Genomic DNA, 14,714 nt, shown 5'->3' on the forward strand with positions numbered 1-14,714 from the left:
AGACTTTGTATTTCTAGGTGCAAAGATTACTGCAGATGCTGACTGCAGTCAGGAAATCAGAAGACGCTTAATCCTTGGGAGAAGAGCAATGACAAATCTCGATAAAATAGTTAAGAGCAGAGACATCACACTGACAACAAAGGTCCGCATAGTCAAAGCAATGGTGTTCCCCGTAGTAACATATGGCTGCGAGAGCTGGACCATAAGGAAGGCTGAGCGAAGGAAGATAGATGCATTGGAACTGTGGTGTTGGAGGAAAATTCTGAGAGTGCCTTGGACTGCAAGAAGATCAAACCAGTCCATCCTCCAGGAAATAAAGCCAGACTGCTCACTTGAGGGGATGATATTAAAGGCAAAACTGAAATACTTTGGCCACATAATGAGAAGACACCCTGGAGAAGATGCTGATGCTAGGGAGAGTGGAAGGCAAAAGGAAGAGGGGCCGACCAAGGGCAAGATGGATGGATGATATTCTAGAGGTGACGGACTCGTCCTTGGGGGAGCTGGGGGTGTTGACGACCGACAGGAAGCTCTGGCGTGAGCTGGTCCATGAAGTCACGAAGAGTCGGAAGCGACTAAACGAATAAACAACAAAACAATAATGTAACTTAAGAAGAAGCTTTATGTGAATACCGCTTGCCTTTCACTACTTAAATCAAAAACCCAAATGACAAATCAGTCTTCCAGCAGAAAAGAAGAATACCTTCAATGCAATGGATTGATACAATTACAACAATGGATGCAAACATTGGAACAGTCAGTGCAAGACCGAACAGCATTTCGTTCTGTTATACATAGGGGTGCCATGAGTCATAAACGACTGAACGGCAACTAACAACATGATAGTCATAACTCATACAATAATGACTACAGGTTGTTCTCCTGTGAACAGCAATAATGGAAGAACAAGGTGTCCTGATTACCAGGAAATACACTGAGACAATGACTTGGTCTCTAATATTTATTAGTAGTACTTAACAAGAATCCTAACAAACTGAGGAAGCGTGGGAAAACCCAGCCATATAAACCCCAAAGGTTAAGGCGGTCCCGATCTGTGTCTCTTTGAATGGCTGAACAGTTCCTCAGTGCTACTCATGCGCTTGACAGTCTGGGTGGGAGCCCCCTGCTCGCCATCCTTACTCATGACACAAGGGACAAGTTTCAGGAAGATTCCCCAGCATTCTGAATGAATGCAATCCAGGGTGGAGGTGGGCGGAGGGATTATTTTAATAGGTAACATGGATGGGTGAGAATGAGATGAGAGAGTGCAGAAAAGGTACTAGACCACCCCTCCACACCGGGCTGGACAGTTGGTATGAGATCTTTGTGCTGATATGCTGTGTTTGGTTTTCGCCAAACTTGGTGCTGTGCATTATGGCCAAACATCTCCACTTTGGTCTTGTCTGTCCAAAGGACATTGGTCCAGAAGTCTTGTGAACTTTGCAAACCTAAGCCGTGCTGCCACGTTCTTTTTAGAGAGAAGAGGCTTTCTCCTGGCAACCCTTCTAAACAAACCATACTTGTCAGTCTTTTTCTAATTGTACTGTCATGAACTTTAACATTTAACATGCTAACTGAGGCCTGTAGAGTCTGAGATGTAACTCTTGGATTTTTTGCAATTTCTCTGAGCATTGTATGGTCTGACCTTGGGGTGAATTTGCTGGGACGTCCACTCCTGGGAAGGTTGGCAACTGTCCCGAATGTTTTCCACTTGTGAATAATCTTCCTCACTGTAGAATGATGGGACTTTAAATTGTTTGGAAATGGCCTTATAACCCTTCCCAGATTGATGGGCAGCAACAACTGCTTCTCTAAGATCACTGCTGATGTCTTTACTCTTTGGCATTGTGTTAACACACACCTGAATGCTCGAGACCAGCAAACTCCTAAAACTGTGGTTTTTATAGAGGTGGTCACACTTGCTGATGATCAATTAATCAAGGGCATTTGATTAGCAGCCCCTGGCTGTTCCTTAGCCTCTTAATATCTATGGAAGCAGTAAGGGTGTACTTAGTTGTTCACACATGGCTTCTCCATTTTGGCTTTATTTTTGTAAAATAAATAATGACACGGTGTAATATGTCATGTGCTGTTGTTCATCTGAGATTGTATTTACCTAATTTTAAGACCTGCTGAGGACCGGACGATTTTTATTATGTCCTGATACGTAAAACCATAGAACTCAAAGAGGGCGTACTTTCTTTTTCACACGACTGTACATTAATGCTATACAAGGCAGCTTCTATAATTAAATATTTAAGATCTTTGGCATTTTGTATACTACCTAGTGACTTCAGTAATGGGTGATTTAAAAATTAAATCAATACATTTCATTCTGGTCACATGACCAGAAGAGAAACTGGGGGAACTTAAAATGGAAGAACCAGCCACATTCTGAGTCATGCCTCTCTCATAAAGATGAACTGGGGGACTTTTTTGATAATATATTATTTTTACATCATCAGCCTAACTTGTCCATTTTCAAACCTGATCTTTCTTTTGCAAGCTACTCCCCCATACCAAAAATGATCTTATTTTGTTTAGTTTTCTGATAATTGTCCTTCTGAAGGACAGATTTTCAAGCACCTTTTATAATTTCTTGCCAACATTCCACTGGATTGGAAAGAATAATGACAGATAGGTGCAAGCCAGTAAGGGGGGGTGGTAATTTTTCTGTCCTAAAAAAAGGGAAAGATGAGCAGAAATACTAGGGGGCATCCTATGATGGGTGTTTTGAGGAATTGTATGTAGCATCCTAGGAAATCAGTTATGTGTGAAAAGGCATCCTATCCACATTATGCCAAATCACAACTTCTAAAAATTCAAAACAAACCAACTTGCTATAAAAGGTTGGGAATCTCTTACAGAACACTTATTTCATCAAATTCATAAAGTATCATTGTCAGTTGTCTGGGTGAATATGACAAGAAGAAAGAACTCAACTCAGAAAGAAATGCATTCTTTTTTTGAGGGAACATTATATTGGTTACTAGAGAAAGGATTTTTTTAATGCTGATTCAACTAGCAGACTTCTTCTTTAATCTATTTCTCTGCCTAGTATTTTTAGCCTGCATTTATTTATTGTTTGTTTGTTACACTTCTGAACTTTCCTACCAGCTGCCTGATTATAGGGAGGCCTATTTTATCCCCCTAAGTCAACACTGTCAATTTTAACAATACTTGTGGAGGCAGAGGGAATGACCCTGAAGGGCAGGAGGAGGAGCTGCTACCAAGGCGAAGGTGGGATAAGCAAGGCTTGAGCCTGGGCCAAGAAAATAACTTGAGAAAATGTCTCAGACAAGCCCCTCCCTAGTTCACATGATGATAAAGTGAGGGAAAGGAAGTACATTCAGTTTTGCAAAATTCTGTTACTATAGTTATTACAATAAAAGTAGTTCTGAACTACAGAGCATTGGTTTCTTAGTCTGGTCTCCACTGTAGGGGTGACAATATTTCTACAAAATACATACTGGCTCTATTTCATTCTTGCAAAGGCCAACATCTGCTCTTAGATAACAGAACAACGTAAACTTAAATTCATGTTCCATAAAGCAGGTACTGGTAAGAGATCTGAAAGCTAGAATGGAAGAACTATCTCTATACTCCATTTCTGTAATCTGCTATTAAGAAGTGTGGAATGGGTAGGTGTGTATGCATTTGTAGTAGGCGCTGTAGGTTAGGCAGGTGCTTTATTCATTCCCACTGCTGCTGAAGTCAGAGCCTTTTCTTGCAGAGTGAACTTTTACCAAAAGCACAGTCATTACACTATGATAAGAGGTAGAGCAGCCAAGCAGCAGGATACTGCAGCTGATCTCAGGATATCTTTCTACACTTAAGGGTTTTAACAGAGCTCCGCAAAGGCAAAAAACAATGATACCGCAAGATCACAATTTCAAATGTTGTATGCATATATTTCTCTGTATATTTTGAGGCTAATGCCCATAACTAAAAGTCTAAATGACAAAGCAGAACAAATAATGCATACAATTGTGACAGATTTGCTAGTAAGAGACCAGGTATTTCATCTTGTTTGCTTAAGCATTTGTATTTTGTAAGTAGAATAAAACAGTAGATGGCCAATGAATTAATTATAAATCAGAAAAGGATATATTCATCCCATCTTTTTAAAAGAAAGCCAAATGGGGAAATTATAAAGAACAGTGTCATAATTCCCTTATTTTTTTGGCCAAATAATAAAGGTAAATATTACCACCAAGAGATAATGTCAGCAGAGAAAAGTCTATATTAAAGTTGCCGGTAGTGACACTTTTTTTTTTACTTTTAGTCCTCTAATGATTTAGGAGATGGGATGGTTACAGGTTGAAATTCATCTTTTCAAAGTTCAACTAAAAATTTTAGTGGGGGGGGGAGGAGACGTTTTATGTATGATAGTATCTTCTAAGTATAAAACTAAGATTTCATTTCTTACTAGTATCTTGAGAAATATGAACCATTTAATGGCTTTACTGATACATCTTAATACCACAAAATGGGTAACTCTTTATCAGTACACACATTTCTTGAAAGCTACACATCATTCTAACCACTGTACTTTCTAAATGATCTTCTTAGTACCATGTACAGTTTTGGGAATTGTAGTGCTAAGACACTGGGAGGACATCAGGTTGGGAAGGGTTAGTCTATACTGTAAAAAGGGAGAGACATGCTATGGCCATTCTTCACTGTGTTTTGCTTTGGTGGTCAGGAAGAGGTACTACCTACAACATGATTTCTCCCTCTTTAGTGATTTCTTTCAAGTTTGCCAATATGTACTGTCAGAGTAAATAAATGCAAATATTTCCTTTGGCCACAAAAGCACAAGCACTATTGCCCCAAATAATCTTAGAGGGAACCTTGGAAGTTTGGCTTGTTCTAAGCAGTAAATTGTGTAGGAGGAGTCACTAAGTTCTACCAGGAATTCGACAATACAGTATGTGGAAAGAGATGGGGAGTAAAACTGCATCATTGTGCCTGCATTATCCGTGCTGGTTAATCAGAAGATGTAACAGCTGTGATGTTCTAACTGGTAGCTGATGACAGAATTGCTAAGGATTGTGAGTGGATGTCATCACTGCTATGTTATTTCTTTTTTTCCCTCTTGCTACTATTATGTTTTGACATTTCTGATGAGTTAGTTTACGATGGCAGCTACTAATGTCCATATAACAGCTGCACTGGTTTCATCACAGGTTTGTCCTGGCTATTTTATAAACTTTCTTATTGCAGCTTTGCCTTGCATTTTTTATACATTTCATACACATATTAATCCTTGTGACTTATCATAAGATATGAAAAGGCTCAGATAAAAGTAAAATTTAAAGTTTAAGCATTTAAATTTTAGACTGTCAGATTTCTAATAAAAAAGCTAAAGGTTAGGCTTTAAGCTATTGTTGTATAGCCTCTCAAATTAATTGTTGTTATTAATGTTAGTAATTATATTGATGTTCCTGTGACTTCCAGTAAAGACTAGTAACTCTCTCTGACCCAACATTAAGAATGGGCAGATTTTTTAATACTGTCCATAACAAAAACCAAAGGGCATCAAGTCTGCATTAGTAACCACCTAAATTTTCTCCATCCTGTATAAAGCATTTGGGTAAAGTACTGCAGATACAAACAATTTAAAATTACCCCATATTATTTATCCTATCATACATACCTGGCTCTGGCCACATCCAAATCCCTTTGTGTTAGTTCAGTCCGCTTAACACCAAGCTGAGATGCCAGGTCATCACATCTCTTGTGCAGAACTTCCACTTGTCCCCTTGCTTCTGTAAAAGCTGATTCCAAATTCTGGAAGACAATTGTGGATTGTTGATTAGCCTAAACTTTAAAAGTTTAATTAAAACTAAGGTTTTATTAAAGCTACTTTATAAAACAATAAAGTAAAATAATGCTATTATAGTTATATAATCATACATAAGCAGCTTAATTACTTTATAAGTCCTTATATTAGTTAATTAGTGCAGTGCTTTCAGCAACTTTGCACTGCAGTTAGGAAAACTTAAAGAAATTATGTTTATTGATTGTAAAATATAAACTCGTCTTATAAAATAACTTCAGTATAGCCAGAAAAGGATCTTAAAATACATTAAGTACAACATAACTAATTCAAAAATAATTCAAATTAGTAAATGTAAATGGAATACTAAATTGAATATTATTATTCTGCCTATGAAGACTGAGAAAATATAAATGCTTTTAAAAACTAAAAGGTCTTGCACAAATAAGAACTGCAAACTTCTGGAGGAGGAGGAGGAACTGCAAATGGTAAATGGAATATTGCTCTTATCACAAAGACTCACTTTCTACAATGAGACATCATATTCTAGGGTGAGTTATTCCTCCAGCTCCCAAATCCAGGTGACAAACAAAGCAAGGTTAACAAAAAGAATAGAAGAAGCTCTCTCTCCACCACAGAAACTGAGCTTTATGCTCCCTTTTTCAACAGCGGGGGAGACATCCTAAAGTGGAACACAACAGAACAGTCCCATAGGATGGAACCGCCTGCTGACTTTTGGGGGGAGAACAAAGACAGAGATAATTCTCAGCTCCTTTCATCTTGGGGATGAATGTGGGATCTGTATGCCGAGTAGAGTATGGCAAACTAATAGAAAACTCCTTCCTGCAAAAAAACAGCTGCCAGTTCCAAAACTCGTCTGTGATAGCTGAGACTTTAATGCAAAACTGAAGAAACAGCCAAGTCCTCCTGCTAGGTGGTATTGGCATCCAGAACCTTGTTGAGAGTGGTCTGTACAAACACCAACAATTCCAGAACTGCATGCTGTAAATTTTCAACTCCTTTCCTCTTGCAATACTTACATAATTGTAGCAGGGAAAGACACAAAGGATCCCTTCTGATAGTTCCCCTCACTCTAACACAAGGAGTGCAAAGACAAGACACTAGGCAGGAAGGGCTGAATTCCTGAACAGCTGCAGGACTGATCAACTACCAAAAAGCTGCAGCTGAGGGTGAACAGGTGTACAGGAATGAGCATAGGGCAGGGAACAGGTTTTTGGGTATATCATTCTCTACATAATTAAAACCCTCCATGTTTTCAAGCAGGGGGAACCAACCCAGGAGCACCAGGATGTCACACCAATGGAACAGGAATGAGGGAAGCTTTATTTCTTAGGAGCATGTTAGTTGTGGCTGAGTTTATGGAGAAAGCCTGCCAACCTGAACACCTCCCTCAATATACCCAAACAAGATACCAATAACTTTACCATTTCTGTTTAAGGAATTCCAGATTAGTCAGGAGATAAAACCTGTTCCTCCCATTACCCTTCCTTCAGTAAAGTCCAGGATTTTGCATGTGGTATAAATAATATTCAGTTCCTATCCAGCCTCAATAACAACAATGCTCTCCCCAGGTCGCTAACAGATGAGGAGACACCTGTGTGTCATGCAGTTTAAGCCTACAAATAGTCCTCACTTAGCAACCACAATAGGGACCGAAAAACTGGTTAAGCGAATCACATGACCAGACCTGGTTTTACATCCATTTTTACAATGGCCGTTAAGCGAATCACCATGGTCATTAAGTGACTCACAAGTCATTAAGCAAATCCAGCTTCCCCAATGGACATTTTTTGCCGGAAACTGGCAAAAAAGGTTGCAAATCGCAATCATGTGACCATAGGATGCTGCAACTGGTCGCAAATGTGAACTGACTGCCAAGTTCCTGAATTCCAGTCATGTGACTGCAGGGGTGGTGCAATGTTTTGTGACAGTAGTAAGTGTGAATAAAGGTTGCAAAGCACTTTTCCCAAGGCTGTCGTAACTTTGGACCATCATTAAACAAATGGTCGTTAAGTGAGGACTACCTGTATTGGATTCTGGTTCTTGGCATTACCCAAGATCTGTTCTATCCCATCATAGGTGGCCATAAATATATACTTAAAATCTAAGAGGAGGATCAAGCAAGAATTCAGAAATGAAGTACATAATCAGGAAGTCTGTTAATCTAGAACTCTTCATTTGTACAGGACCAGGTGAATCAGGAATCAGGTTTTGATTCAAAGGAAAGCAAAGATGCAACAAATATAGGAAAGCAAAAAATTATGTCAGAAAGTCTTAAGCTCTGAAAATACTGGATAAATTGAAGAAAATATGTTTGCATTATTTAATTCACTTCTACACCAACATGCCTCAAATATGTGCCACTTACTTTTTTTTGAAATCCACAGCTGCAAAATGAGTAAAATGAAAACACTATCCCAACCCTGGAGATGTCACCATTTTATTGTCTCTCCCTTGGGTGATTCTTGGATGTCTTTATTTTAAATGTATGGCTGGCTGAACAAACTTGCTACCTCTATTTTTAAGTTTGAAATTTGCATTCTTCCATGACAAAGCTCTTGCAAGACTAAGTAGTGGGATGGACAAGACGGAAATGGGAAAAATGAGGCATTTGCCTCTCTTCTTTCTTTCTTGGTCATTGGGATTTTCCAGTGGGAAAAATCAAAATAATCCTATAGACCAAGAAAAGTATTCCCAGGAACTTAAAGAATTGCAGTCTTAGATTCCTGGACTGTCACACATATGAACTGCAAACAGATGTGAACATTTAGTCAAACTGAAAGTAAATAAAAGATAACATATTCCAACAATACAAAACAAGAATGTGACTGATAACAAAACCCTGGAGAAAGCCAATTTTATAAAACTGAAATACAGAAACACATGATCTTTTCAACTTGCACCATCTTTTCATATACAATAAATGAGAACGTTTCCAAATTACTGTTACAGGTCTGTGGGAAGAAAAAAAACACACACAAAACCCTAAATAGACACTTGTACAAATACTCAGCTTTTCATGAGAAACTTGCCCAGTCAGATTTTTAGTAAACAGCAAACCAATCAGCATTTTAAACAGGAACAATGCATACATACCACATTACAAAATATTTATTCAGAAATCTATGCTTTTGGGAAAACGGTTTATCTGATTTTGTGGCTAACACTGCAAGTATGCTATGTCATAATTCATTGAAGCAAGTCTATTCAGAAACAGAAAAGGTTTCTCACATGCCTACGCTGATTCTCTATTCAAAACTAAGACTGCATTTCCCACAGAGTTTACCTACTGGGGGATCATAAGCTGATGCTGAGGTGGCAAAGCAAGTGTTTGTGCAGCCAGAACAAAAAACAAAAGGGGGGCAACTGCTGTCCTTTTGCCACCTCTTTCTCTGTCTTTCTGTGACTCTTCCTTTCCTTTTAATTACCTGGCAGGCTGCAGGAAAGGGGCTGATCTTTCGCATCAGATATCTGAACTGCTTACTTGTAGAAGGGTTCTGAAATTAGCTCAAGGGCTCCAGGTGATCCCATAGCCATTGTTTTCCCACTCCTGGATTACAGAGATGGACTTGAATTTTCAAGGGCAGACTTTAGAATCTAGAAAATAATTTACCTCTTCTTCCTTTTTAAGCACACTGATTCTTTGTAACTAGTGCAGCACCCTTGGAAAAAAACAGCAATATGTTTGTGGGATGAGCAGTAAGAAGAAAGGGGAACTTTGTCAGACTAGGACAGGAAATGTACAGAATAAATGGAGGATAGGAAATTAGATATAAAACATCAAGTGAAGACAACTAGTAGATGGAAAGGATATGAGAAGTAATGATATAAGAAATACTTGTAGGGCAGAAAACCCAGGCATAATTACGAAAAGTTAAAGCAAGAGAACAAGATTGGGAGGAATCAGAGAGAGAGATATCAAGTTTTTGAATCAGGTAAAGAGGATTGAAAGGATCAGCTAGGGATGTTGTTACTCAGAGGAGTTTAGAGATATATTTGTTTGTTTACTAGGGTTTATGTGCCACTGAAATTCAAAATTATTCTGAATGCCATAGACTCCCTTAACTATAGCAATCAAGTTAAAAGACAATATGAGTAAGAAACATAAAACATATAAATTAATACTCCTTCATAATCTTCTGGTGTAACATCATCAAGAGCCATTCCGTATCCCAACCATCTTGAAGGCCCTGTGGAAGAGCCAAGTCTTAAGTCACTGTGGTGGATTTCGGCGGTGCCGCTGGTTCTCAGGAAGGAGGGAGCACATTCCAAGGAGGTGGAGGAGATAAGCGGAGGCAGAGTCCGGGAGGCAATGGTGGGAAAACGAAGAGGTTCAGGATAGCCCCGCCCTAGAGCTCTCCCAGGTTATTTCCCCTTAGGTTAGGTAGAGTAGCTTTAGTCTGGCAAGATTCTGTCTAAAGTGTGAGCAAATAAAGAACTGGAGTTTGAGTGGACTGACTCTTCGTTGTTCTTGGGCTGGGCCTGACAGTCACTTTCCAGAACGACTTTCCAGTCTCCCTTCCCTAAGAATGGCCCATTATATCTTCCTCTGCCTATCACCATCATCTTTCCCCCACCCTCCTCATATACATGAAGTATGACCCAAATGACTTGTACCCAATCACTTATGCTGCCACACAAAGATCTGAAAATTGGGATTATTATAAAAAATTACAGCATTGTTACCAATTCCAATCCCCATGATGATTGGGGGATATCCCAGATCATTATTCATATATAGGAAAAATGTAGAAATTTTATAATGAACTTATTGAGAATAATGTTAACAGTCAAGACAAACATTCTGTCAATCATTACTGTACAATAACTCAGCAATCAACCTGTTTGGAAAAAAACAAACTTTTAAGAAGTATAAACTGCGACAGAGAAAGAGAGAGAGATACTACACAGAGTAGATATATTGATGCAAAACAATACATACACGGGATCTGATTATTATTATTATTATTTTTGCCCTGGATTTAGTTCAAAGCTACATGAAATCTGCTTCATGTCTCAAAATGTTGGTAAAACTTGCTGCCAGTTTTCAGTGATGTCTGAAGTTGCTCCAGCTGCCACAAAAATTGCTTGAGGCCTCAGGCAGCATTGGAGTTGCAAATTGTTATAAACATACATACAGCCATACATCAAGATATTTTCTACTTTCTAATGAAGTGGAAGAGGCAGCACACTGAACATAAATTATAACAGAGTAATTAATTGTAAGTGAAGTCAGTCTACTGGATCCTGGGAAGTCTATAATAAAATTTAGGGATAATTATAGCATGCTTTGTTCATGGAAGAACATTAATAAATTAAATAAACACTGTGCCCTGTGTGTATTTACCTGAGAGAAAGCTTCAGTGAGAAATCCTTCCAAGTAAAAATAGATATGCTAGCTACTACTAGAAACAACATTTGGCAAGATGGACCTTTGGGTCTGCTTGAGAAATGGTCTTTCTATATTCTTGTGCAGAAGACTGTGCTGCCAATCACACTGAGTGGGGAAATCCTGGAGTGACAGGAAGATTTCCAACATTTTTTAAAAAAAATGCATGCTTATATTTGAATGAAATATCTTTTATTATTTAATGATTACATTTTAGGATGGCTATTTGAAGTCAGTTTCTTGCTTAGAAACATCAATTTTTAAAAAGCTTTGGGTTTTAAGTGAAGGAATGTAAATGAATGTCAGTCCCCACTGGTTGTTATGAATATATAACTTGTTATTTAAAGAAAATAACATGTAGCATAAAGCCTGCGCGAAGCAAGTTCTGAAATCATATCCTGGAGCCTATTCCTTTTCATACCTTTATTTTTGCATCAATGCCAGACTTTTCTATTCTCCATTGTGATTCCTGCTTCCTCAGTTTCTCCAGGTCATTTAGCAGGTCAGCATAGCGTGTACTTAATCCCTCATTTTCCTCCTCCAGATTTTTTATAACCAGCCTGCTTTGCTCATCCTTTCTCTGTGCACACTCCTTGGTGTCCTGTAGAACAGTACCACAAGGGCCGATAAACAAAAAAGAGAGAAAATATTTTTTAAAAAACTGAGAACTAATCAGCAAATATAAACTGTGCAGTTTTTACCCTCACAGCAGCTTCTTCTATATTTGATGGCCAAGGTCACCTGTGTACTTTTATTGGCCTCTTTCATGCAGGTGGAAGGGTCATATTTTTTAGCTGGATGACAGCTTTGATGAGTACACATTTGCAAAGAGCCCATTAATTGATCAAACTGCCTTTGATGCTGTCCCCAGCTATTTTTGAGACCCACACAGACATATCCTCCCAGACCTCAGCTTTATCAATTAATAATGCCAGTCCCATCAGAATCTAATTACATGAAGCCACATCTTCACACTCCTCCTTTCTTTGCTCCATTTCCATCATTAACTATTTATTGGAAAGTTATAAAGTGTAGATTCTTCACTTTAAGGAATCTTTTCTCTAGTTTGGCATATGTGAGGAAACTGAAAGGTTCAATCTAAGGCCTAAGGCTATATTTCCTCAGAGCTTGTCACTTTCCATGACACAGAGATGGGGCAAACTTAAACAGCAACTTCAAAGTTGTGGCTATCTTACTGCTATGTACAAGTCAATATACCTTAAGTTCCTGGATTACATTTTGAGATTTCTCTTGCAAGATGCAAAGCTCATTTTTTAAGGCAGCATTTTCTTCATCTACAACAATTTTCCTCTGCACCAGGTTGTTTATCTCCTCTTGTTGCCCACTTGCTCTCTAAAAAAAAGTTAACAATTCTTAAATAAAACAGGTAAAGAACATAACATTCCAAAATAAAACTTCAAGCTATTTATTTATTTAATCAATCCATCAGTCTCATTTGTTAGACCAGCCAACTCCAGCCAACTCTGGGCAGCAAACAATAATAGAAACATAATATGAAAAACAACAAAGCAAGGAAAGTGCAATGGTTCACCTGGAAGGAAAAGCCTACAACCAACTTGCACACACACCAAACCTGAGTGGACCTCCACTCACCCTACTCCAAAGCCTGGGGGAAGAGCCAGGTCTTCAGGGCTTACTTGAAAGAGAGCATGCTTAGGGATTCTTTGAATCTGTTTCTCAACCTTAGCAGCCATTTTAAGATGTGTGGACTTCAACTCCCAGAATACCCCAGCCAGCAGTGGCTGCTAAGGTAGAGAAACACTGCTCTGAGGGGATGCTGTTCCAGAGGCCAGGTGCTATGACTGAGAAGACGCGCTTCTGGATTCCCATCAAAAGACACTGCTTAACGGAAGGGACCCGAAGCATGTCAACTATGTTGGAACAGACAAAATGACAGACAGTCCTTCAGATAAACTTGAAGGTATCCAATCATGAGAAACAGCTGTTTCATCCTACACCTGTATCTGCTTGCACTTTTAGATTTAGCATTTAAATCTTTTTTGGTGCCTAATAAATATCACTTTTAATATTATTTGAATACTGTATTCTCACTGGGCACATTAAAAGCAGAGGTAATTGAAAGTACTGGCAATATCGGACAATTCAAACTTGCACAAATAAGAAACCCTGTAGTTTAACTTCATTATTTTTATTATGAGATGCTTGAGAACCAGGAATCAGAAGGTAACTAGCCAGACCCAAGTGATACTCAAGTGATATCCCTAAGTGATATCCAGAATCTTTGTCTGCCCAAATCAGTGGAAGCCTCATACAATGGACAGCTTGTATGAGCCTAATTACTTGTGAATCTAGAATCTCATTCTAAAATGTGATGAAGACCTAGGATAGAAAGGATCATATTTTTAATAAAAGATTTATGATGTGACATATGTGTCACTTATTGTAGATAGTAAGGAACATTTTAAAAAGACTCTGCAAAGACAAGTTTTTTTATAAGTTGGAGAAATGTGCATTTGACCTATCTCAGCTGGACTAGAGCCACTCCTCATTTAGCAACTACCTCAATTAGTGACTGTAAAGACTGCCTATTCTAAAACACCATCAGACTCATGAGCAGGATCACAAAGATATCTGATTTATTACAGAATAGTATGCAGGATCACAAAGAAAACTGAGAATGGAAAAAGCGCGCCAAATGCAAACTAAAAACCCTCCGTACGAATGAGATCCGTAGAATCTTCCCAAGCTCACAATCCCAGGTGCTCCTAACGGCTTCTGATGGTCCGCGGGAAAAGTCCTTAAGCAGAGCACATAACCCAAACACATTCCATTGAAATGAACATAGATAGAGAGCGTGGCACAAGGTTTCACAGCAGCTCCCTCCCAACAGAAACGCGCATCAGCACCATGGCATGTGAAACGTTACAATGTACAGTGCACACTGAAACAGTGAACATGACATACTGCCCCCCAAAAGAAAGAAAACACTAAGCGGCAGGCTTTAAAGGGTAAGCCAAGTGGAAACGGTTAACTAAATAAGGAGCATTAATGTGACGAGCAGGAACCCATTCAGGATGAGGAAAGTGTTTCCAGCGAATCAGATCCTGGAGGGTGCCTCGAAGCTTGCAAGAATCAACGACCACCTTGACTTCAAAGTGCTGTTGGCCGTCAATCATGATCGGAGCAGGAGGAGGAGGGTGGGGATGCCAGCGGGAAGAGTGGTGGACAGGCTTGAGCAGGCTGCACTGGAAAACAGGGTGCAAGCGTTTCAAATTGTGAGGCAGGTCCAACTTAACAGTAACTGGATTGATAAGACCAACAATAGGGAAAGGACCAATGAACTTGGAAGCAAGTTTTTTAGAGGGCTGTGGGGACTTGATGAATTTGGTAGATAGATATACTTGATCCCCAATTTTGAAATCGTGTTGCAAAGAACATTTATCAGCTTGAAACTTGTAAGCAGCCTGGGCATCAGCCAAAGCCTGTTGAATCACTGGCCAGGAATCAGCAAGCTTAACAGCCCAGTCAGAGGCAGAACAG

At 39.0% G+C, this 14,714-nt stretch overlaps 1 protein-coding gene across 2 annotated transcripts in view; it reads right to left on the reverse strand.

Moving 5' to 3' along the window:
• CNTLN (centlein) overlaps positions 1-14,714 on the reverse strand; it is a 230,503-nt gene that overhangs the window by 142,262 nt on the left and 73,527 nt on the right. For both annotated transcript variants that reach the window (XR_010067314.1, XM_063295032.1), the window contains exons 4-6: positions 12,411-12,545; positions 11,614-11,793; positions 5,660-5,793 (exon numbers count right to left, since the gene is read on the reverse strand). Coding sequence is in view for 1 of the 2 variants with exons in the window: in XM_063295032.1 (XP_063151102.1) it covers positions 5,660-5,793; positions 11,614-11,793; positions 12,411-12,545 (449 nt within the window). In the remaining variant the exon portion in view is untranslated. The remainder of the gene's footprint in view (positions 1-5,659; positions 5,794-11,613; positions 11,794-12,410; positions 12,546-14,714) is intronic.

The sequence above is a fragment of the Candoia aspera genome, chromosome 2, assembly GCF_035149785.1.
Source record: "Candoia aspera isolate rCanAsp1 chromosome 2, rCanAsp1.hap2, whole genome shotgun sequence".
Taxonomy (NCBI): domain Eukaryota; kingdom Metazoa; phylum Chordata; class Lepidosauria; order Squamata; family Boidae; genus Candoia; species Candoia aspera.